General features: G+C 42.2%; 1 protein-coding gene across 3 annotated transcripts in view; it reads right to left on the bottom strand.

Annotated features, from left to right (window-relative positions):
• Positions 1-25,644, bottom strand: part of grm8b (glutamate receptor, metabotropic 8b) — a 205,371-nt gene that overhangs the window by 39,053 nt on the left and 140,674 nt on the right. For 2 of the 3 annotated variants that reach the window (XM_056264898.1, XM_056264899.1), the window contains exons 4-6: positions 22,760-22,895; positions 21,579-21,733; positions 21,350-21,487 (exon numbers count right to left, since the gene is read on the bottom strand). The exons of the other annotated variant lie outside the window; for it this stretch is intronic. In XM_056264898.1, coding sequence (XP_056120873.1) covers positions 21,350-21,487; positions 21,579-21,733; positions 22,760-22,895 — 429 coding nt within the window. The remainder of the gene's footprint in view (positions 1-21,349; positions 21,488-21,578; positions 21,734-22,759; positions 22,896-25,644) is intronic. 3 annotated transcript variants of the gene reach the window in all.

The raw sequence follows: 25,644 nt of genomic DNA on the forward strand, positions 1-25,644 counted from the left end.
GACAGGATCGAGAAGGTATGAGGAAAGGCAGAAAAATGGTATTCTAAATCTTGGGAGTTTTAATGAAAATCTTGCTTGAAGACATTTTTTTTTAAGACAGCAGTGATGGCTACCTGACTAGATTAAATCATCAGACCTCGCTCTATACAAATGGCACGTATAATTTGCAGCAGTTACATTTTAATGATCATCTATTCAATAAAGCTTTAGCGTGAGGGATGCCGACATCTAAAGCTGCGATTTTGCCTTCAACTGCATCTGAAAACCCTTTCCAGATTTTTATGAAATAGCTAGTGGCGTAAAGTTCTGCACAGGCACACATTTTTTTGATAATCTTAAACATTAATCATTAAAATGAGAGCCTTTTGTGAAATTATTGTGCTGCATAATGAGAATTTTATATATTTACCTGTCGTTAAGCGACAACTTATCCACAGTTCCATTATTGCAGGCGCAGCCCTCCTAAGCAACCATACTTTCTTGTGCCTTGCTTAATGGGATGATGGGATATGGAGGTCCTGATATACACCCAAAATCTTTCCACCCCAACTCAATTATTTAGACTTATAAAATAAACTTCAAATAAATCATACTTTTCAGAAGAATCAAGCCTCCCGCTGTCATGTTATGTATTAAATTTAAAACGCGGGACGCACAGATAACACAGTCTTTAATGAACACGGAGAATAACCCCCGGGAAGGCGCATAACAGTCAGTAAACAGTCAAACTGAGGAGGGAGGGTGGGGGCTCTGGAGGAGGACGAGGGGCTGGGGTGAAGGCCACGAATTAAGAGGAGATTGTGGCGGGAGAAACCAGGGTGGCAATGATGGTGGGAGGAGCCAGGTATGAGCAAGGAGCAGAAGAAGCCATGCAGAGATCCAGAGCGCAGCCACGAAGACGGAATCGAGGGAGGGAGGAGCCATGGTGGAGACTTGGCTGATGACACCAGGGGGATTACTGATGGAGACGAGGCCAGTGGAAGGGGAGCCCAACACGCAGATGGGACCAGGCGACACTGATGGTCATGGAGGCCGAGGCGAAGCCGCAGTGTCAAGCATCTGAGGTTCTGAGCCGGAGGGACTGAGGACAGAGGTGGAGCCGGGGGGAAGGCGGAGCCAGACGATGCAAAAGGGGTGGAGACGGAGTGCAGCGGACACCCCGTAAGTCCGCGGCTCAGGCAGGGTGACTTCTGACCAAGGCGAAGCTGGAGGGACAAGGGAGCCCAGTGGAGCCGTAGGGATGATGGTCTCTGGTGGTGCCAAGGGAGGGAGGAGCCAAGGTGGAGCCGACAGGTCGACGGACCGAGTTGGAGCGACAGGACCAGCGGCTGGAGATAGAGCCTGGGGATCCTCTTTACTAGATGGAGTTGGAGACCGGAAGACCCGAGGCAAATCCTATGGTTTCAGGAGTCAAGGAGGCGGGCCCGAGGAACTGGCTGGCTTTGGAATAGGAGGCGGGAGAGGGAGGCCTAGTGAGATCTCTGGAGACACAGGAGACTTGGAGCTGGGCGGGACCAGCGGGGACAGGAGAATAAGGAAAAACATTTCTTACAATTCATCATAAAAACAGTTTGCAGAGGCCAGCTGCATCTCATCAAAGTACCACGAGACCAAATCTATCAAAGTACCACGAAAGCAAGACGAGAACAGTCGTCTGGGTCAGGCGCTGCAGTTTCCTCAAATCGCCTGCACACGCTCAGATGACGACACAGCTGTTTCACGATTGGCCGAATTCATCGAAGACAGCGATCATGTGTGCTGCGAGTTTATTCTGACACATTCTGCTCAACTGATGCTCACAAATTCATGTTTTTATAACAGTAAAAACTATTTTTATGTAACCTTAATGATATAGATGAAACATCTGAGACAAAGGTGATACTCAAATGATATATAACCGAGAACTCATACTGAATGATATAAACCATTAAGCTACTGCTACACAGCCTTAAAACTAATTTCAAATGAGATTTCTCATTTGAAACTCCCTCTCAAATGTTTATCTAAAGAAAAAGAGCACTGTAATCTCAGAATTTCCGAAGAGATCTCGAACTGTTCTCGGATTTGCCAAGACACCAAAATCTGCAATCTGAAGTCAAACAGTTTTTTTCACATTCTGGTACTCTTACTGTATCGTCTTGTTTGTGTCTATTGCATTTCTTTAAAGGAATTTCATGAAAAACATTGGAGAAAAAGTGAACTCCAACTCACCCGAAAAAAAGGTTGCTGCCTTAAAGGGATAGTTCGGCCAAAAATGATATTTAACACATGCATTACTCACCCTCAAGCCGTTCGAGATGCATATGTCAATCTTGTTTCAGACGAACACATTTTCAGTTATTTTAGAAAATGTCTTAGACCCTTCAGTGGATATAATGTGAAGCAATGGGGTCCACCTCCTTCAAGTCCCAAAATGTGCATACATCCTTCACAAAAGTAATCCATCCGGCTCCAGGGGGATAAACGAAGGCCTTCTGAGGGTAATCCGTGCGGTTTTGTCGTAAAAATATACATATTTAAAACTTTATAAATGAAAATATCTGACTTCCGGCAACGATCGACGCGCGTTCACGGGTGATGGAAGTCGGCGTACGAGGTATGACGTAGCGTAGGAACCGTCGTGACGTAGAACGAACGCGCCTGCGCAGCCAGAGTGCAGAGCAAAACAAAACTACACTCAGTTCACCCGTGAACGCGCGTCGATCGTTGCCGGAAGTCAGATATTTTCATTTATAAAGTTTTAAATATGTATATTTTTACGACAAAACCGCACGGATTACCCTCAGAAGGCCTTCGTTTATCCCCCTGGAGCCGGATGGATTACTTTTGTGAAGGATGTATGCACATTTTGGGACTTGAAGGAGGTGGACCCCATTGCTTCACATTATATCCACTGAAGGGTCTAAGACATTTTCTAAAATAACTGAAAATGTGTTCGTCTGAAACAAGATTGACATATGCATCTCGAACGGCTTGAGGGTGAGTAATGCATGTGTTAAATATCATTTTTGGCCGAACTATCCCTTTAAACATCCAAATTGATAGTACTTAAAAATGTAAGTCATTTCAACTTAAATTACATTAAATTGACTTTTTTTGATGAGTTAAAGCAATGTAAAAACATATGTAGTCATAACTTGATCATATAATTTTTTTACAGTGCTTCAAGCTACTGCTATACACCTTTTAAATAAATTACACAAGAGGTCTCATCTGTTTCTCCTAGACAGGAATGAGGAATATACATGTAGAGATCAAATGGAGAATTTTGCCCAAGTCTCCTGCTTTTCAAATGTTTCTTCTGAAACAAAAGTCAAAGATTTCTATGAAGATTTATCTCCAAATTATTTGAGCTATGATGTCCACATTCATTTTACACCCTGTACTTTTACTTTATGCAAACTGTAGTCTCATGTGTGTCTCAACTGTAGTCTCATGTGTGTCTCAACTGTAGTCTCATGTGTGTCTGTGTCTCATTGTATTCTCCAAATGAATTTTAAAGTTAATAAAAGAGCAAACTTTGAGCAATATAATATGGGTTTGTCACAATATATATAACATATATAACACATATATAACATTCTATTCTGCCAACATTTACATTTTAAGTTATTATACAAAATCTACATATATGGCTGCCTTACTTATAACAGATAATAATAATTATATTTTTCATATAGCTGAAAAACACTAATAACATAGTAAAGGACATTTTTTGCAATCACATACTGTATCTTGTCTTTCAAAATAATGAAAGCGTTCATGCGGTACAGAAGTAGTGCCAGGATTAGCATAAATGCTATAGTCGAGGTAACAAGCTCTCAAGAGTGGTTCAAAAAGATTCTCTCCATATATGGATGTGTTCCACAGGTTACATCGTTCAGAATCAAAAGTACTTGATTTGACAGCACACTTCAACAATACGGTTCACATTCACCTCATCGTACAACGGGCGAAAAAGAACAGAATGAGTTAGCCGTTCAATTCTGCAGTGACTCACAGAAGACATTTGGCAAAAAGCATGCAATTTTGATACTTCCAAGAAAACACGGACAAAGGTGTACTTTATGAAATGTCTTCAAGTGCCCTCCACTTAACAGGCATCTTTGGCTTGCTTTCATTCTTCCTGTGGACACCCATTTACGCTTGCATAAAGGGCTCAGAGCTATTAGAGTTGAGGCAAGTGACGAGCACCACGAGTGGAGCTCAGACCCAACACAGACACTTTGCATTTACATTCCCTTTCATATGAAAGGCTGGGATGCAGGTGCACGAGAGGACTAAAAAATGCGCTATTAAACACTCTGCCCACACCAGACGCTGCCATGTGAATTCCAAACATTTCAGGGAATTTATTTTAGAGGCTTTTTCTCAGCATTGAGACAAGAGAATGTTAATGGGTCATTCCTATTATGCAGTACATTTTGAAATCCCCACATACACTTACCTTTTTTTTTTTTTTTAAAGAAAATTAATTGCTCAGCAAAGTTGCATTCAATTGATCAAAAGTGACAGTAAAGACATATAAAATTACAAATAAATGGTGTTCTTTTGAACTTTCTATCAAGGCATCCTGAAAAAAAAGTTTGCACAAAGATTGATAATAAAAATAAATGTTTCTTGAGCATGTCACAAACCCAGATTAGGTTTCCTTTTTGTGTGTTAGGACTTTTATGTTGAAGTGTTTTCTTTTACCATTGTTCCTGTGTTCAGTTCCTGTTTGGCTTGTTACCATGGCTGAATCCAAAATCGCCCCCTCATTCACTATTCCCTACGTTAGTCCACTAATACGGTTCATTTGAATGAAAACGAGTGAGCGAATTCGGACAGCCGTTGAGCGTACATCGGCTGTACACTCGTTATTGCGGTGCATCCACTATGGTTTCAGACACCACTACAAATGGCTGTCCCCTAAAATAGCGCCCTATTTGTATGGGGTATAGGGGGTGATTTCGGATTTAACCCATGTTTGTTCCCAGCCACCCTTGATTCTTCCCCTTGATTGCCTCGACTCTAATTTGCCCCTTGGCCTCTGTCCATCATGGCCTCCTAATCATCCCCACATGTACTGATTGGCTTCATCGCTCTGTCTCCTCTCCACCAGTAAGCTGGTGTGTGGTGGGCGTTCTGGCGCAATATGGCTGCCGTCGCACCATCCAGGTGGATGCTGCACATTGGTGGTGGTTGAGGAGATTCCCCCTTCCATGTAAAGCGCTTTGAGTACCCAGAAAAGCACTATATAAATTAAACAAATTATTATTATTATTATTATTATTGATTGTCTCCATGGTTAGCCTTGTTTCGTTGACTACAAATCACCTTAACCTGTCCCTCATCAGCCCCTTGTTATCTTGTATATAAAGCGTTTGCTGCATCTGGATCCTACTCTCGATCCTCTGAAACATCCACCGTTACAGAACAGCAAATCATCATATTAGAATGATTTCTGAAGGATCATGTGACACTGAAGACTGGAGTAATGATGCGGAAAATTCCACTTTGCATCAGAGGAATAAATTAAATAAAAAATTAGGGCTGTCGATTTAATGGATTAATTTAATTAGTTATGGAAAAAAATTTGTTAATTATTTTAACGCACCCTCCCACGCCCCAGACCTATGTAGGTCATCTTACATTTCATACAGTGGATTGGTGATGAACATGAAGCAGGGCGACAACTTACTGTGTGATGAAGGCTATAAAATTGCATTTAGATGCCCCTAAAATGTTATAAATTATGGGCAAAGATGCCCCTGTATGAGTTTTTGTCTCATATCTTCTTTTATGTTCCACATAAGAAAGTCATACAAGATTAAAAACGACACGAGTAAGAGTAAATAATGACAGAATTTTCATTTTTAAGGTTAACTATCCCTTTAATACCCATTTACATTTAATACCCCATAAATCTCATGGCATATTTATGCAATTGAAATTGCAGTGTAAATGCATTCATACCATACATACTGGGTTTATGTGTAATTATATGTTGAATCCAGTCAAATATTTCTTTCTAAAGCTACTTTTTGTAATGTCTATTTGATACTTTAAATTCATATCACAATAATGACTTTTGGGGGTAATTTCTCAGCCAAATTTGATGTGCCATTAATTTGCTAATTAGATTAATTAATCGGCACATCGCGTAATTAATGAGAATCAAAATTTGAAATGCTTGATAGCGCTATTTTAAATATATTAAAATAGAAAAGTTATTTTGAACTGTAATAATATTTCACAATATTACTGTTGTTTATATACCAAAGTGTAAACACAGTCAGTTAAATCTTATAAGTAGAGTAAACAGTTGAGAAAGAAAGTGTGCGTGTAACAATATATTGTATCTGTGCAGCTCTTAAAGTGACTGCAGCCTAATAAACCTGCTTCCGTCTGTGCGCCTAAAGTTAATCAAACAACAATAGAGAAAGATAAAATCACTCACTGCTCTTGACATAATATCTTTTGTAGCTTTAATAAGAATCAGTGTATATATATATATATTTCAAGCCAGCTATATGTATAAATATCAATAATATCAAGCCACAGGAGTGATGAGAAGGAGAAAATTGGTAATATAATGTAAAACCTCATTAATAATAATAATAATTATTATAATTTTTTCTATGAATAAAATATACTACATATTAAAATTGTTTTTAAATAATTTTTTAATGAATAATAAAATAGGGATAATCCTTTTTTTTCTTATTTTCATTCACAGGACATGAAATGAGAAACAATTGATATGGACGTGTAAGACACTGAGATACAGAAGAGTATTTTAACATGGATCTCCACGTGGCCTCGTTTTCCGAAAGTCACGGCGTCCACTCACAGCGAGAGCACACAGGTAATTCAAAGTCATTATCAAAAGTGTTCTCTCCAATAAATTGTCTGACAATGATCAAGGTGTCCTCTTATCCTCGCTTGAGTGGAAGTTTGCACTAAACACTAATTATCACACAGAGATTCTTAACTCAGCGAAGCATTCGCGACGCACGAACACACACGCACAAAAACGCTCGCGAATGAACCTAAATAACACTGCGAGCAAATTACATGGTATTCAGAACAGGAGAACAATGTTAGTATCAAGGACGTCCACCCTCTGCCCACCTTGTGCCCAACCATCAGACACATTCAAACATCAGACGCTGTATTTTTCACCCGTGGAGTTCTTACATTAGCATTCGGCCTGAAAGTTTGTGACTTTGATTGACCTCTGAATCCATTTTCACAACTTTAATCCGAGCAGATTTCCCACTTCATCTGAAAAGGAACATACTGTGAATGTTTTGTTGACACTCCTGTATAATCACTCCTACCTTAGCGCATAAGTTAGTTGTAAAAAGTCGCCCGTTTCGTGGCTGGGGTGTTGGTGAGGGGATGTGAGTGCTATTAACTTCGAGTTCCAGCCCTGCATATGTAAGTGTGCGCCTACTCAGGGACCAGTGAGTGTCCATGCAGCTGATCACCTCAGGCTACTTGTACCACAGTTGTGTTATTAGCATCAGAGCACCTGAAAAAGAAAGGATGTGGGTGTATCTGCTCCTACAATCCAAACTCTTTGCACCTACATGCCCTCTGGAGTCTCACCTGCCATTTATAATAAATCAATAGCTGCACCAAGTCTGTGGAGAGAGCAGCGATCTACAAAAGAGAATTTGCAAAGTTCATCACTTTACTGATGTGAGCGCTAGTGGAATTCCATGTGGCTTAGCATCCATTAAAGCAATATTCTGGGTTATTTTTAACGGACTAGCTATGTATCACCTGACAAAATCCAATCATTTCAATTGGGAATTTTATGTGAGGGCAAAAGATTTCTCAATGCAGAAAAATGCTTGGTTTGAAAGTGACTTCTGTGTGAGCTGTGCTTCATACATCTCTACACATTCGGCAATAGACAATGGACCCTTTTGTGAAATTTCACTGCACATTTACACAAAAACCTAGAACCTATTCTATATGTCTTGTTCTTATGTGGTAATCTTCATCAGAAATATTGAATCCAGATTCAACATGAAATGACATTCGCAACTCATTTCACTTCTGTAATGTAATATACATTTTTTTTTTCAATTTCTTTTTAAATGTGGGACAAAATGTAACTTTTCATCTTGAATCGACTGGATTGTGTTTCTATACCAATGAGTTAAACTGCAAAAGACACCCGTCTTTAAGCACCTTTTGTGAATCCCAGTGATTCTTTTGAATCTTCTGAATCAATTAACTAGAGATTATTTATTAACTAAGGAACATTTATTAAAGGATTTACCCCCCAAATTAAAAATATGTCATCATCCAGTGATATAACTTTTCTAAATATCTTTGTTTGTGTTTATGACATGAGGGTGAGTAAAGAATTTTTATTTTTGGGTGAACTATCCCTTTAAGAAAGTAAATGGGGTAAATTTGTCACAAAAAAACCCAAGAATATTTCTTTAAAAAGGCAAATCGATCCTTACACAGGAATCCTAGTCATAAATATTCACACACGCACACACATAAGAAGCAAATGTAACAGAATACAAAATCAAACTCCATTAGCTTCCCTGTCAGGTCTGATGCAACATGTAGGACACATAAGATGTATTCTACAACCGAGGACATCAATACATGGAGACGCGCCTGCCTTACAGACATGCTTCAACACGTGAAAGCAAACCCTGTGATATCAGCACTTTTGCAGACTGTGCCAGAGGGTGAATCTTATATTCATAGACCTCTCTTTGCTCTTCATACACACAGGTGAATGCTGAGCCCACGTGTTGCTGAGTCAGCTGTTTGTCATAGTGTATGATTACTCCACAGAGCCACTCTGATAAAAGCTTCACCAGACCTCAATCTCTGGGTGATCATAAAATCAATTCAGACCGCTGCTGCCTGCCTCAATCCCACAGATAAGTCTTACACACATAGGCCGCTTTCAAACTCAAATTCCTTACTAGTCAAAATACGCCTTCTTCAGCAGGCAAGCTGAGTCCCGAGATTTCCCTCATTCGCTTTCCTCCAGCAAAACCCATCGCGGCACATTTCGTAAATCCAGTTTCATTTGCCTGACATCTTTCCATGGGATTCAGCCCAAAGTGCTTGTCTTAAGAACAGTCAGAATAAACGAAAGATCGCTTGACTTTTTCTGTCTGGAAGATGTTGTAGTCAGCACAATGTACATCTCAGAGCAAAAATGCTAATTGGAGCGTCCAATTCAATTGGAACAGGATTCAGTGACTATAAATGTGCCTTGAAAAGTAGATTTTCTCATTGAAGTGTAAGTAGTGCTTGCCCATGCAAAAGTCACTGATGCAATGGTGGGTTGTGGGTGGTTGCAAGACGCTGCTATAAGTTGCTGTGTGAATGGGACATTTTGAGACTCACACCTGTACGTAAACGCAGCTGTCAATCCTAAAAACTGACATTGGCTGCGTCCGAAATCCCATACTCTCTTAAATAGATACTTATTTTGAATAAGTAATTACTTCACAACCGCTAAAAAAGGACGTTCTATATAGTATGAATGTAATCTGGATGTACTATATTCGCCATGTTGTCATTATCATGTGACCATGTGGTCGCTTCACTGCCATACACAAATCCTCTCCCGTGGCCTCATGGGATAGTAAAGTTTCCATCGTCTGCACACTTCAGAATCTCCCTGGAAGAAGTAGGTCATCTGGGTACTTTTTTTGCCTACTTTTTCATGAGTACTGTGAATTTGGACATACATATTTTTGTCACAAACTGTTTTTCGCCTACTATATGGAAGTATGCGATTTCGGATGCAGCCGTTGTAAACGTAGCCTATATTCTGGCCCCTACTTTTGGCTCGATGGTCTGACTCTAACCACTAGGAAATTATTTATACAGCCAGCACAAATGTAATCAGACTACACCAAACAGCCATCTTCCCTATTTATAGTTACGCTGAACATGTTTATCTTTGCACTCTGGTCGAGCATCAAATGCTTGCACTTCTAGAAAAGAGATGCTAGTTTGTCCACTTTGATTTTTTATTCCGGTACAGTCTAATTTCCTTCTGAACTGAATGCGTGGAGAGTTTATGAAGTCTAAATCGGGCTATAGCTTAAGTGAATGCCATGACAGAGATCCCCTAAAGTGAACTGATGCATTCTCACGGCTTGCTACCTCCGCTAACAGCCCAGACAGGAAAGCATCACTGCTCGACTAAATATAACACTATGGCGTTGAGTGCTCTGATTCACAATTGCTTGTCTACGAGGCTGCCTGGAGATGTGCTGAAACAAAATCAGCAGTATATCACCGATCATGTGACTTGAATTGGCCCTTTTGACCCCCTTGCAGAAACACACACAAAAAAGCTAGAGCTACTGGTAGATACATATGCATGTCTCTAAGGCAACACGCATTTAAAACAGACCAGGTGACTTTAGTGCACATTATAAAGATATCTTAGATTCTGAAACAGCTTTCTATTCAGTTGCTAGGGAGTTGTTAGGTGGTTGCTAGGATGTTCTAAGTGGTTACTAAGGAGTTTATTTGGTGTCTATGTGGTTTCTGGGTAGCTGCTCAGTGGTAACTACTAACTAGGTTGTAAAAAGATGATAGGGTGTTCTATGTGGTAGATATAGCTAGTAATTTTCTAAATGGTTTCTAGAGTTTTCTGGATTGTTGCTTACTAGCCCAAGTAAAAAGAGCCACAGATAATGTTTTTATATCGGTTTTAGAGAGTTCTGGGTAGTTTCTAGAGAGCTGCTATGTTTTTATGGGTTTTTACTAGCTCAAGTAAAAGAAGCCTTTGAAACAACATTTCTATATGGTTGCTTTGGTATTCTGGGTGCTTGCTAGGAAGCTGCTATGTAGTTGCTAGGGTGTTCTAAGTGGTTGTTAAGGAGTTGCTAAGATACTCTGAGTGGTTTCTATGGAGTTGCAAAACAGTTACTATAACGTTCTGTGTTGTTGCTTACTAGTCCAAGTCCAAAGGCTCAAACAAAATTGCTATGAGGTTGCTATGAGATTTTCTGGGTGGTTTCTAGGGAGTTGCTAGATGGTTACTAGCATTCTGGGTTGTTGCTTACTAGTCCAAGTCAAGAGCCTAAAAATACATTTCTATGTGGTTGCAAGGTTGTTCTTGGTTGTTGCTAGGAAGTTGCTAGATAGTGCTAGTGTGTTCTGGGTAGTTGCTAAGGAGTTGCTGTGTGGTAGCTAGGGTGTTCTGAGTGGATGTTAAGGAATTGCTAGGGTGTTCTGGGTGGTTCCTAGTGAGTTGCTAGATGATTACTATAGCATTCTGGGTTGTTGTTTACTAGTCAAAGTCAAGAGCCTCAAACAATATTTCTATGTTCTTGTTAGTGTTGCTTTCGTCAACGAAAATTATGACTAAATATCGTCGTCAACGAACCTTTATCACGTGACGAAAACGAGACGAGACGCAACGTAAATGCTGGTCATGTGACGATGACTATAACTAAATGTATAATGCAATATCGTTGACGAATAAAAACGAGACTAAATGTGGTTTACAAAATAAAAAGTATGCTAAAATGTCTCTTCATTTTCGTTGACCAAAACGAGACGAGACGAAATGTTATTTAACGTTATTTCGTCTCGTTTACTTGCATTATTATTATGCAGCATTTCTGTTTCGTGTTCAGGGGCTGCATCAGATCGCACTGCGCAGACGCAGGCGACTTCACATCCTCAAGCCCCACTCGCGGCATTATTTAGAAGATCCAGCTGCGTGAGTTATGGCTGTTTCACACATACTCCGTGTGTAGTGCGTATGCGGTGCGTGTTGCGGTGTGTATGGAGGAGCAGCACGAGCTATTTTGCTTTCACATGTGCTCCGTTTGCAGTGCGCAACTGATCTACGGCTGTACCACAATCACAACATTTATTCTCTATTTTTTATTTCAAATCAATATTTTTAGCCTACATCCATTATGTCGCGTTGTTGAGGTAGCTACTGTGTAGATCTCTGCTCTGCTGTTATGCACGCACGCTCCTGGAGCGCATTGACGGACCGCATCCGCGTGCGTGTGAGCGCTCTAACCATAGGCTCTACATGGGTGCGGGAAAAAAAATTCGGAGTATGTGTGAAACAGGCATTAGCATAAACGACAACAAACAAAGTTAAGTCTGACACAGAGAAAGGGATTCGTCTTTGGGAGAAAAAGAAGAAATGACATTAGGAAAAACTTTCATTTCATCATGTGTGTAGGCTACTTCTAACATGTTTGGTTGGTAAAATAAATATGTTGTAAATTCAAATCAGAGCATTTTCCGTGTCTGGAATGAATGTATTCTTGAGTCTATAAGGTAACAATAATATAATAAGATAACAGAAGATAAGATTGTCTGAAATGGGTTTGGCTAAAAGAAAATTTTGGTTTTGTCTATACTATAGGTATAGGCTACTATATTGACTGGGTTAAATAGAATACTAAAAAGAGACTAAAATACAATTTTCATTGACTAAAACTAGACTATGTCTTTCATCGACTAAAACTAGACTAAAATGTCATCAGTTTTCGTCGACTAAAACTAGACTAGACTAAAAAGAGTATGAATGTGACTAAAACTAATAAAAACTAAAATGACAGCTTGACACAAAGACTAGACTAAAACTAAAATTAAAACAGGCCGCCAAAAACAACACTAGTTCTTGTTAGGGTGTCCTGGATGGTTGCTAGGGAGTTGCTAGCCGGTTACTATAGCATTCCGGGTTGTTGCTTATTAGTCAAAGTCAAGAGCCTAAAATACAATTTCTATGTGGTTGCTATAGGAAGTTGCTAAATAGTTGCAAGGGTGTTCTGGGTTGAAGTGTACTAGCCCATCCCGAGTCTCTATTGAATACATCTTTACAGATGCTATCTAATTCAGTCACTGACTGTATTGCATGACTGTAGCTTTCAGCCAGGAGAAGATGTCATCAGGTGGCATCCAACTTTCATGGGGTGTTTCGACCCTGAACCACAACACCCTCCAGTTGGCGGGTCGGCAGTGGTGGCCAGTCACTGCCCACCTCCTCCTGGCCCCCAGCTCAACTCCTCCCTCCTATTCCAGAGCCAGCAAGACGCTCTTTCTGCTGCCTCACCCAACCTACGGACAGCTGCCTTCCTCTCCCTTCCTGCTATACCCAGAGCTGTGAGTGTCTTCCACACAGACTGCGCCGGGAAACCCCTACACCCGACCTCAACCGGGAATAACCAGGTCTGCCACCCTTTGGCCCTGCACTGCTCAACGAGGTCCTGGTACTTGGTGGCTTTCCGCTCATAGGCCGCCTCACACCCGTCTTCCCACGGCACCGTCAGTTCAATTAGGATTATCTTCCTTGCCTCCTCAGACCAAAGGACTATGTCAGGCCTCAGCGATGTTTGCACAACCTGGGGGAAGACTAGTTTCCTTCCCAGGTCCACCCTCATCTCCCAGGATTGTGCTGCTTGCAAGAGGCTCTTTTTCCTCCTCTTGGGAGCTGGTGGTTTCTCCCCTTCTCTAATGAACTGAATGAATTTTGCCGGCCTTGTACTGTTCTGGCGCTTTCTCTGCCTCTCCTGCTCCAAGATGTCAGCCAGTTCACCGAGAACCTTGTCATGGCGCCACCTGTATCTTCCTTGGCTAAGAGCTGTTTTGCATCCTGCCAGTATGTGCGCCATTGTTCCCCTCCCTCCGCATAGCCTACACAATGGGTCCTCCCTCATTCCCCACCTGTGGAGGTTTGTTGGTGATGGAAGGGTGTCGTAAACTGAACGGAGTAGGAAGGAGATGCGAAAGGGCTCTAGTCTCCAGATCTCAGGCCACGTGATCTTCCGCTTCGGCAGGTCCCACTTTGTCCAGGCACCTTGTGCTCCAAGTTCGACGGCCCTAGACCTGCGCCTTTCTTCCTCTAGGTGTCGGACCTCGGCTTGAATCATGTCCCTCCTCTGCCTTGGGTCTGCTTTACCCCACTGCTGGAAGTGTGTGGACCCGAGTCCTTGCCTCCCTACGCATGGGTTCCCGATGATGTCCTTCAGCTTCAATGCGCTTTCTGCTTGCGCCACTGATGTGTCAGCCGCCCATTTGCGTCCTGATCTCGTAGTGACGCCTGCTTCTCTGACTTTTTCATCAGTGGAGTCTTGGTACATCATCACGACCCGGCACTTTGCCACCTTGAACTCTTCCACCACTGATGATAGGGGTAGCTGTACCTGACCAGACCTGGTGTAAAGCCCTACTGACGTGAAGCTTGGTGGGATTCCGAGCCACTTGCGAAGGTGTTTGTTCACTCGCCTGTCGACTCCTTCCACTGCTGTCATAGGTACTTCATAAAGTGTCAGTAGCCACATGAGTCGTGGTAACAGACCGTGCTGGAAGAGCCAGGTCTTGAACTTTCCTTGTAGTCCTGACCCCTCGATCTTACTCAGCCATGCATCTGCCTGTTTCTCTGTCCTAGAAACGTTGCATCTGTTGGTCAGGGATGCATCGTACCATTTCCCTAGGCACTTAATTGGGTTTTCCTCAATTGATGGAATCATCTCCCCCTGTACTCGCAACTGGAACTTGCTGGTCACTTTTCCACTTCTGATCACCATACTTCTTGATTTTCTTGGTTTGAACTTCATCCGAGCCCATGTTACCACGTCATCAAGTGCCTTCAGGATCCATCTTGCTTGCACGTGGGTTGAAGTTGTTATGGTAAGGTCATCCATAAAGCCTCTTATTGGAGGTTGTCGAATGCCAGACTCCATTGTTGGCCCTCTGGATTCCTTTCCTGCAGCTGTTATGAGCAGGTTCATTCCCATGACAAACAGGATGGGGGAGATGGTACAGCCTGTCACGATTCCCTTTTCAAGGTCCTGCCACTGAGTTGTAAACTGGGCAGTTTTGAACCGTAGTTTAAATCCTCCGAAGTAGCTGGTAATTATACCCCTGGTGTGGTGGGGGATATGGTAGTGTTCCATAGCCATATTGATGAGGCCATGCGGGATTGAACCGTATGCGTTAGCCAAGTCGAGCCAGACAACCGTTAGGTTTCCTTTGTTCCCCTTGGCCTCCCGGATCAGCTGGTTGAGGATGCCCGTATGTTCCAAGCACCCGGAGAAACCTGGAATGCCGCCCTTCTGTACTGATGTGTTGACATATTTATTCTTCACTATGTAGGTAGTCATCCTTTTTGCCAGGACAGAAAAGAATACCTTGCATTCGACACTTAGGAGAGAAATGGTTCGGAACTGACTGATGTCGGAGGAGTCCATTTCCTTGGGTACAAAACACCCCTCTGCTCTTTTCCAAAATGCTGGAATGATACCTTTTGTCCAAATCCTTCGCAACAGTTTCCATAACCTGCGGAGGAGCATCGGGCATCTCTTGTATACTTTATAAGGTATACCACTTGGTCCTGGGGCAGATGCTGAACGGGCTTTCTGCACAATGTCCTGGACTTCTCTCCATGTTGGTTCACTGGTATCAAGCTCTTCCTCAGGAGTTTCGGCAGTTCTGCTGATCTTTGGGTGCGCACCACAGGCTTGGTTCCTGAGGGCGTCACTGTGGCTCTTCTTCAAGAACTCCTCTACAACTTCCTTGGGGCTAGTCAATCTTCCGGATCTTGCTTCCCCCAGCAGGGTTTTGGTAAACCTGTATGGGTCCTTAATGAACTGAGCCCGCTTAGCCTCCTTCTCCTTCCTCAGTTTCAGAGACCTTTCTGCCCTTCTCAGTCTGCAGAGTTGCCCTCGAAGTTCGCTTGTTAGATCTTTTATGCCCTTCCTTTCTTCAGCACTTGCTGTTCTGAACTGCTTATTGAGGGTCTTGATCTCCCTCCTCAATTGCAAGATCTCTCTGGCCCTCCTGTTTGGCTGATTCACCTGGGTTCCGCTACTACCCTTTCTGTCTTCTGTGCCAAAGCGTTCTCTGGCCATGGTGATGATAATTGTTGTCATACTGTTGATTTTCTTCTCGGCTGTTCCTGCTAATGTGGCCTCAAGAACTCTGTCTAGGTCCCCATCTAGTTGGTTCCATGCAGTCTTGTTGTTTGCTTGGGGCCATCTCACTTTCTCTGTCATAGGTTGAGTGCCTGAGGTAGTGTTAGGAGAGTCCCTCCTGTGGCTTTGGGATGGAGCAGGTGCTGAGAGGTCTCCTGTGCTGTGGGGTGCTTCCTGACTGGAGTCCTCCTGCGTCTCACTTAGTGTCTCCACTGTGCGCTGCATCTGCTTCTTCCCTTTTCCACATTGGGTCTTGGATTGATGTATTTTAAGTCCCCTTGCGCTCTTGCAAAGCTTCCCGCAGTGGCACTTTACTTCCAACACTTCCCCTGTAAGTGTGGTTTGGATGAGCCGTCTCATTATCCGTGTGTTTTCCGTAGCCATAACCGTTATGTCCGTCCTATTGGGTCTCTCATCCTCCCCCCCCTCTCGGGAGACCCTGGGGGTATTGCTCATTGTTCCGTTTTGTAGCTTTGGTTGGTGCCCTCTTGCGAGTGCTGTGATCGAGGTTGCTAACCTCGCCCACCCACGCCAGTCTTTCCTGGAGGTCAACTGTCTTTCCAGCGTCACCAATCTTCCTTGGTTGCCATCCAGCCTTTCCTGGAAGTCACTGGTGTCCCAGGGGAATACTATTGAATACATCTTTACAGATGCTATCTAATTTAGTCACTGACTGTATTGCATGACTGTAGCTTTCAGCCAGGAGAAGATGTCATCAGGTGGCATCCAACTTTCATGGGGTGTTTCGACCCTGAACCACAACACCCTCCAGTTGGCGGGTCGGCAGTGGTGGCCAGTCACTGCCCACCTCCTCCTGGCCCCCAGCTCAACTCCTCCCTCCTATTCCAGAGCCAGCAAGACGCTCTTTCTGCTGCCTCACCCAACCTACGGACAGCTGCCTTCCTCTCCCTTCCTGCTATACCCAGAGCTGTGAGTGTCTTCCACACAGACTGCGCCGGGAAACCCCTACACCCGACCTCAACCGGGAATAACCAGGTCTGCCACCCTTTGGCCCTGCACTGCTCAACGAGGTCCTGGTACTTGGTGGCTTTCCGCTCATAGGCCGCCTCACACCCGTCTTCCCACGGCACCGTCAGTTCAATTAGGATTATCTTCCTTGCCTCCTCAGACCAAAGGACTATGTCCGGCCTCAGCGATGTTTGCACAACCTGGGGGAAGACTAGTTTCCTTCCCAGGTCCACCCTCATCTCCCAGGATTGTGCTGCTTGCAAGAGGCTCTTTTTCCTCCTCTTGGGAGCTGGTGGTTTCTCCCCTTCTCTAATGAACTGAATGAATTTTGCCGGCCTTGTACTGTTCTGGCGCTTTCTCTGCCTCTCCTGCTCCAAGATGTCAGCCAGTTCACCGAGAACCTTGTCATGGCGCCACCTGTATCTTCCTTGGCTAAGAGCTGTTTTGCATCCTGCCAGTATGTGCGCCATTGTTCCCCTCCCTCCGCATAGCCTACACAATGGGTCCTCCCTCATTCCCCACCTGTGGAGGTTTGTTGGTGATGGAAGGGTGTCGTAAACTGAACAGAGTAGGAAGGAGATGCGAAAGGGCTCTAGTCTCCAGATCTCAGGCCACGTGATCTTCCGCTTCGGCAGGTCCCACTTTGTCCAGGCACCTTGTGCTCCAAGTTCGACGGCCCTAGACCTGCGCCTTTCTTCCTCCAGGTGTCGGACCTCGGCTTGAATCATGTCCCTCCTCTGCCTTGGGTCTGCTTTACCCCACTGCTGGAAGTGTGTGGACCCGAGTCCTTGCCTCCCTACGCATGGGTTCCCGATGATGTCCTTCAGCTTCAATGCGCTTTCTGCTTGCGCCACTGATGTGTCAGCCGCCCATTTGCGTCCTGATCTCGTAGTGACGCCTGCTTCTCTGACTTTTTCATCAGTGGAGTCTTGGTACATCATCACGACCCGGCACTTTGCCACCTTGAACTCTTCCACCACTGATGATAGGGGTAGCTGTACCTGACCAGACCTGGTGTAAAGCCCTACTGACGTGAAGCTTGGTGGGATTCCGAGCCACTTGCGAAGGTGTTTGTTCACTCGCCTCTCGACTCCTTCCACTGCTGTCATAGGTACTTCATAAAGTGTCAGTAGCCACATGAGTCGTGGTAACAGACCGTGCTGGAAGAGCCAGGTCTGTTACCACCGCCAGGTCTGTTACCAGGTCTGGATATATATATAAAAAAAAACACATTATGTGAGGTATTATTCATGTAAAAAAAAAAGTGCAGTGTGAGTTACATGCTGATGGATAAAATAAAGTCACAAATGTTACATTTGAGAAGTAAATGCATCGCTAGTGCCACATTGTTGTTTTGCAGTATTTGAATACTTGATGTAATGGTGTATTTCCGTCCTTATGTGCATGTGTCTTCAGGCATCTTCTGTGCTTCTATTCAAATTTTCTAGGATCCAGCGCTGCACGGCCCCTGAGAGCTGGGATCTCTCAGCGTCTGTTTTTGTTATTTGACAAAAAGAGCATCTTTTTGTCATGGCTTAATAGCTCTCCCTCTTCGTACTTCTTTAAGGAATAGATGATCGTAATCAGCATTTCTGCCAGCGTGCTGTTGACAGAGGCATCCATTTGCAGTGAAGCGTAGTCTGAGCATCTCTTTACAGATCATTCAGAAAGAAAGAGCGAGAAAACAAGAGAGAGAGAGCGATGTGCCGCATCCACAGCTATGTAATTATTCTCATTATGTCAAATCACCGTGCCAGAACAATAACTGTGCTTTCATAAAAGGACCCCAAATGTCCATCTGCTCTATGTACCTGTACACATGAGTTTCATACAGGAGAGAAGGAGAATTAAGTGACAAGAGGAGACAAGAGCAACAACAAGAGACAACTGTCGCCATGATGAACCTGGGGCAGTCGATTGCTTAAATTAAGATTAACTAAAAAAATTACATTTTATTTTAGCCAAGTCTTACTACTTTAATTGAATATTTCAGGCTCAGTTAAGATTTTTTATTTCAAAAGGAAAACATCTAGGTTTCTATTACTGGCAGTTACAATGGAAGTGAATGGGGCCAATCCGTAAACATTAAAATATGATTAACATGATTTTAGCATGAAAATAGCATTTTCTGTGTAAAGTTGTATGCTATGACATGAATGTCACTATTCTATTATTTAATTTCTTAATGTTCCAGGTCTTACAGCTAACAATTTTCTAGTGCGCATTCCAAAGAAAAAAAAAAGTGTTAGCGTAATCTTTCATCAAAATGTAGAACTTTTTCCGCCTCTGAAATGACACTACCAAGCCGTTTCCACATCCAAATTGTGTTCTATTCGAAATAGATCACATAACAGAAGCAAAATGGTCTGTGAATGCTTTCACTTTGACTCATTTTGGAGTACAAGTGCTAAACGTTAGGTCACCAAACTAAAGTTTTTTTTTGCTAAATGACATAGCAAAGCAGCCATAAATGTTGCGCTGATTCCATAAAGATTAAACTTCTGCTTAAATAATTCAGCTAGCCTTTGAGTAAATCAATCAGAGCTTAGAAGGACTGTCAGATTGTAAAGACGGAACAATTTTGACCTCCATTGTGCGCAAATGGACATCAGTAAGACTCTGCTGTTTATTTAAAGGGGAAATGAAGCAGTCAGTCAAGTTTACATAATTTACAAGATGGATTACCACTATAATCAAAAATTATATAAGAAACATGACAAATGTTAACATATAAAAGAAAAAAAGAAACACCGTTATATCTTTCGGCACCGCCATTGTGCAGTATTATAACTGGTGACGTCACGGGGTTGGTTGGCTTTAAAGGCTCTGTGCTGAGTTCAGTAAAATACAGTGAAAGATGCATGTAAGCTGGTCGATCCAGCGAACAACTAACGTCATTGTTAGCTAACAGCTGTAAGCATGAACTAGCTAATGATAACTTAGTGTTTAGCTATTAGTACAAGACAAAAAGACGACGTCTAACGTTAACAAACTGCACATGGAAACATATTGTTCGTGATGTCTGCAATCATATTCCTGTCTCTTGTCAACACCATGGTTGCAATACATGGTCAAGATCAGCGTCTTGACAGCAGATGGATCGTGCTATCGTGGCCGATCGCGAACATTATAATTCGCGAACCGATTTAGACAGATCTGCCAACTTGTTTGATGAAGTCTTTGAACAGAATCGACAAAAAAAAGAGTGATTCATTTGTAAATTGAGCATCGCTCGTGCCCATAAAAAAAGATACAGCCCAAATGGCCCAAATCTCGTTATGTGTAGGGATGCAAACGGCGCACTTTATTTTAATGCAAACATGTTGTTAAATGCGCAGTTTATTCCAAGCGCGCTGTATCTTTTTTTATGAGCACGAGCGATGCTCAATTTACAAATGAATCACTCTTTTTTTTTGTCGATTCTGTTCAAAGACTTCATCAAACAAGTTGGCAGATCTGTCGAAATCGGTTCGCGAATCAGTTTGAATGATCTGTTCAGTTTTCTGCACGCACTGAATCACTTACGTGCTTTCAACTCACACTCGACTCGGAGTTGTAACAGGAAGATTTAAGAACATCAAGAGCGTTGGATGAAGTGGCCGTGGACCTGTTACAGTCTAGTGAAAGCAAATCGGCAAATCTATCATATTGTTTGCCAGCGATGAAGATCTTTATTAGTTGAACATCTTCGTATGCTGTCTGTGAATGTTCATTTCATTCAGGTAATACATTTTACAACCAAACATATTATTACGCCACGATAGCACGATCCATCTGCTGTCAAGACGCTGATCTTGACCATGGTGTTGACAAGAGACAGGAATATGATTGCAGACATCACGAACAATATGTTTCCATGTGCAGTTTGTTAACGTTAGACGTCGTCTTTTTGTCTGGTACTAATAAAGTTCACTAGCTAAACACTAAGTTATCATTAGCTAGTTCATGCTTACAGCTGTTAGCTAACAATGACGTTAGTTGTTCGCTGGATCGACCAGCTTACATGCATCTTTCACTGTATTTTACTGAACTCAGCACAGAGCCTTTAAAGCCAACCAACCCCGTGACGTCACCAGTTATAATACTGCACAATGGCGGTGCCGAAAGATATAACGGTGTTTCTTTTTTTCTTTTATATGTTAACATTTGTCATGTTTCTTATATAATTTTTGATTATAGTGGTAATCCATCTTGTAAATTATGTAAACTTGACTGACTTCTTCATTTCCCCTTTAAGGCTTTACCAGTTCCTGTCTAAACAGAATCTCTTGTTCTTGATGTCCCCATTGATATTCTCAACCACTAGAAACACTGAATCCTCAAAGAGATCCAATCCGATGTCAGCGTGATGGACTGTTTTGCCTCCCAGGCAGAAGAGAAGTCTAACAGTAACAGTGTAATTTCTAATCCAGGTTAAAAGACAGTAATGCAAAACCTTCTCATACCAGTGCATTTCTTCGGGCTGCCTGGACGCTTCCCATGCATCCCTAATTTGCATCCAAAATTCTCCTCCCAGAACTCTGCAAACCAAACGTTCCGTCGGTTGTTGGACAAGGAGCGGCTTTTGAAATATCTGTCAAAGGCTGAAAATAAGTATGAAAGCATTGGAATTGGACTGGAATTGCAAGAGAAATATTAAATCAGAATTTGTCCACTGGACAATTACCATTTTACCTTCTATGGATGCTCTTTTTGGGAGGATGGTAATAGCACCTTCTGCCACACTTTCCTGCTGGACGACAGGAGATATCTTTGAGCCCCAGCTGTCTGATCCCACCCACAGGAAGTGACCTGTTTGGTTATTGCGCATTGCAGCATCCAATACACGTCTGAAAGATGAGCACACAAAATACACATTCACATGTGAGGCAGTGATGTATCCTAAAACCTAGAAATGTCCTTCAAACAGACCTGATTCGTTCTGATTTTCTGAGGTCAACAGTGTTCTGTTAGACCACTTAGAATAAAGTCATCAGCGTAATAGGCAGGATTCCAAAGGACATCATGTAATAGGCTTAGAAGGGCAGTGGCTCTCTGGAATATGGGGATGTGATTTGGTCCCGTGCTACAGGTACATGAAATTTCATGGCAAAAATGACTGAAAAGTGGATTATGTTAAAATGAGTTCTCCAGGCCTTAGACGGCACATTATAGGAAATAGCTGACTTCACCTGTTCTTGAGGTTTTCACCTAAGAGCAATACTTACGGCTCGATTGCATCATCTTCAATTTAACTCTATGAAAGTCATAGTTAAGTATCTGTGGTTCGTCCAAAATTGGTAGCTTTTCAACTGATTTGACTTAAAGACCATATGAACTCAACATTTGACTTCTTATGGCTTTTAGTACATTTCCAATGCATTTATTAACTTCTAAAACACCTAAATGCAAGTTTACCTCTGAAAGTTACCAGACTTCTAGAAGTTACCACAACTTCAAAATATTCTCGGTAAAAGGACCAAATTCACTAGCCTTCAAAAGATTAAGGTTGGTAAGTTTTTAAAAATATATATTTTTGAAGAAGTCTTTTACCAGGGCTACATTTATTCTATCAAAATTGCAGTAAAAACAGTCATATTTGTGAAATATATTACAATTTTAAATAACTTACTGACCCCAAACTTTTGAATTATTGTATATATTGAGGACTCATCCTGCCCTACAAATTTTAGCCCAAACAGTAAAAATAATCCATACAAAAAAATCTGAACAAAACCAATTTCAGTGTAAATGCTTGTTAAAGACTTCTTAGCCTATGCTTTTTTCAGCATATTACAAGGACAGATTACCATTATTATTTAATATCTATACATCAATGAATATGACAGAAAGAAAATTGCTATAGATAAAGACACCTGATGTCATCTTCATTCGCAAACATGACGATAGCACGAGCATTGGGTGTCTCCAGTAGCCGCAGGATGATCTTGTCGAACTCTCCTGGTCTGGGCTCTCTGGGGATCTTCAGAGACTGAGCAATACACACACCGCCTGAGAGAAAGAAGATGAGGAAGTGAGAGAGAGAGAGAGAGAGAGAGAGAGAGAGAGAGAGAGAGAGAGAGAGAGAGAGAGAGAGAGAGAGAGAGAGAGAGAGAGAGAGAGAGAGAGAGAGAGAGAGAGAGAGAGAGAGAGAGAGAGAGAGAGAATATGGGGATGGAGAATGAATGATAGAGAGATATAGAGTGAGGAAAGGTAAAGGAATGGAAAGGAATTGGATAAGAGGAAAGATTGGAATTGAAATGAAAGGAATTGGATAAGAGGAAAGATTGGAATTGAAATGAAAGAAATTGGATAAGAGGAAAGATTGGAATTGATGGGGAAGGGAAGGGAAGGGAAGGGAAGGGAAGGGAAGGGAAGGGAAGGGAAGGGAAGCAATTGGAGGAAAAGTAAAGTTAGAAATTAGAAAAAAATTGTTTAAGAGGAAATGGAATGGAAGAAAGCGATGGGATGGGATGAAAAAGAAAGGAATTGGTAAAAAGGAAAAAAGGAATGGACGGAATGAAAGGAAAGATAAAGTAAAAGAAAGGAGAATGGGGAAAGAAAGGAAAATAAGGGAAAAGATGATTGGATAAGATTTGGAAAAAAAATTGGATAAGAGGAAATAAAAATGGAAGGAGGGAAGGGATAAGAGGAAAAAAAAATTAAAGAAAAAAATTAATTGGATAAGAGGCAAGGAAATGAAAGGGAGGGAAGGGATAAAAGGGAAAGGAAATGAAAGGGAAAGTGTAAAGTAAATAAAAGGAATAGTAAAGGAAAGTATAATTGGATAAGAATTGGAAAAAGGTAATTGGATAAGAGGAAGTGAATTAAATGAATGAAAGGAAAGAAAACAGGGGAAAAGGAAAAGGAAAAGATAAGAGGAATTGGATATGAGGAAAATAAATGAAAGGAAGGGATGGGATGAAATAAAACATGATAATGGAGACAAAAGAAAGATAAATAGGGAAAAGGAGGATGACAGAAAAGACGATAAAGGGATATTGCAAATGCAATTGAGTATGAAAGCAGAAGAGAGTGACAAAAAGAGAAAAAAAGAGAAAGACAGGACATCAGAAGGTCAGAAAGCACGGAAGGAAGGATGAAAACACCGGAGCGGCAACGGAAACTTATTCCATTATAAGATGGACAGGGACGCACATAGATTAGATACAGAGGGACCAGAGAACAACAAACAGATTCAGTGTTTCTCTCAGCGGAGTGAGGAAAGCGTGTTTAGATTCAAATGATATCTGATAGTGTCACCTTGCCCAAGGTGCCTGCGGGAACACAAGGTGATGTCAAACACGTCCCGGCTTATTTACTCGGTCTAATGCAATTCACACAGTGCACTTGAAAACCTGCGGCCACGGTGTCATATCCACCGAAATGTACACAGTAGCAATTCGGTATTCTGTATTCAGAGATGCGGCAAGAAAAATTGTGACAAGCCATGTCGTCAAGATCTGATCAGGTCCTTAATACATCTCAGTCACACTAATGGAGGATTCGTGCTCGCTGTCTCTTCCTCCAAAACAAACCATCTGCTCTCGGTCAATTTAAATCCTCACAGGCAATATCATGTTGTCAGGGAATTTGCAGCAAGGAGCATTCGACATGGAAACGGGCCACTGCTTGGCGTAAAGTGTGGCTATAATAACCCTCCATCTTGCCTCTAAGCCCTCAATTAGAGCATTAGCACTTCACGGCCCGAGTTAAACACTCCAGTACCCCTCCAAATATGTGCTCTCACCACTACAGTCAATTTAATGAACAGCTATGGTGGCCTCATCCTGAGAGCAGCTGTGGAAGCCATCACGATGCCCAATTCACCCGAAGAAACCCAGTGATTATGCCGAACGGGTGTCCTTTCAAGGATAAGCGTCATCGTCATGCTTGCCTTAATGCTGGCTGTTCTCCTTTGTTATCAATTCCGTCAACATCATGTAATTGAGATGCTGTGCAGCGATAATGTCTGCTGGTGGGGCGTCCTCATGGGGCACACTTCAAGATGTCAGGTCTGACTTGAGAGTGAGGCTTCTTACGGGGGAAAAAAAAGATGCAACCTCACAATATCACTTCTAATATGCACCCCTTAAAAGGTATATAAGGAGCAAATGTGTAGCTTTTGAAAGGATACCGCCCCAGTGACAGCTTTTTCTCAGAGTGTAGGCACCCTGGACAGATGGTCCAATTTACCTATGTTTTTGGATTGTAGGAGAAACCGGAGCACCCAGAGGAAGCCAACGTCAAAATATGTGGGAGAACATACAAACTCCACACTGAAAGGCATCCTGGCTCAGTCTAGACTCGAACCAGGGACATTCTGGCTTTGAGGTGACAATGCTAACCACTGAGCCACCGGCAAAATTGCTGCAAACTGCAAATTTGTAACACTGTTCCCAAAACACTGGAAAAGGGGTTTACAAGAACACTACCGGGCACTAGGCCCCAAATATGATATGATATATAGAAAGCCTATCTATACTGCGTGAAAAAAAATAGGCAAGACTTTATAACGATTACAATGCCAATTTATCATTTTCATAAAATATGGGCGTGACCAAGTGTACCAAAAAATCTATAATTCCTTAAGAAAACCGCAGAAATTCAAAAATTAGGCAAGCACAAGTGACATATGAATCTAAAGAAGCATGCAAACTTTTTGGAAGATCAGGTGCTATAACAATCAAAAAGACTATAAATGCTATATTTCTATAATAAATGACCTAAAACTGCTAAAAATGGTCTTTTCATCCCTGAT

This window comes from Rhinichthys klamathensis, unplaced genomic scaffold (assembly GCF_029890125.1).
Source record: "Rhinichthys klamathensis goyatoka isolate OS25496 unplaced genomic scaffold, OSU_Roscu_1.1 h1tg000228l_1, whole genome shotgun sequence".
NCBI lineage: Eukaryota > Metazoa > Chordata > Actinopteri > Cypriniformes > Leuciscidae > Rhinichthys > Rhinichthys klamathensis.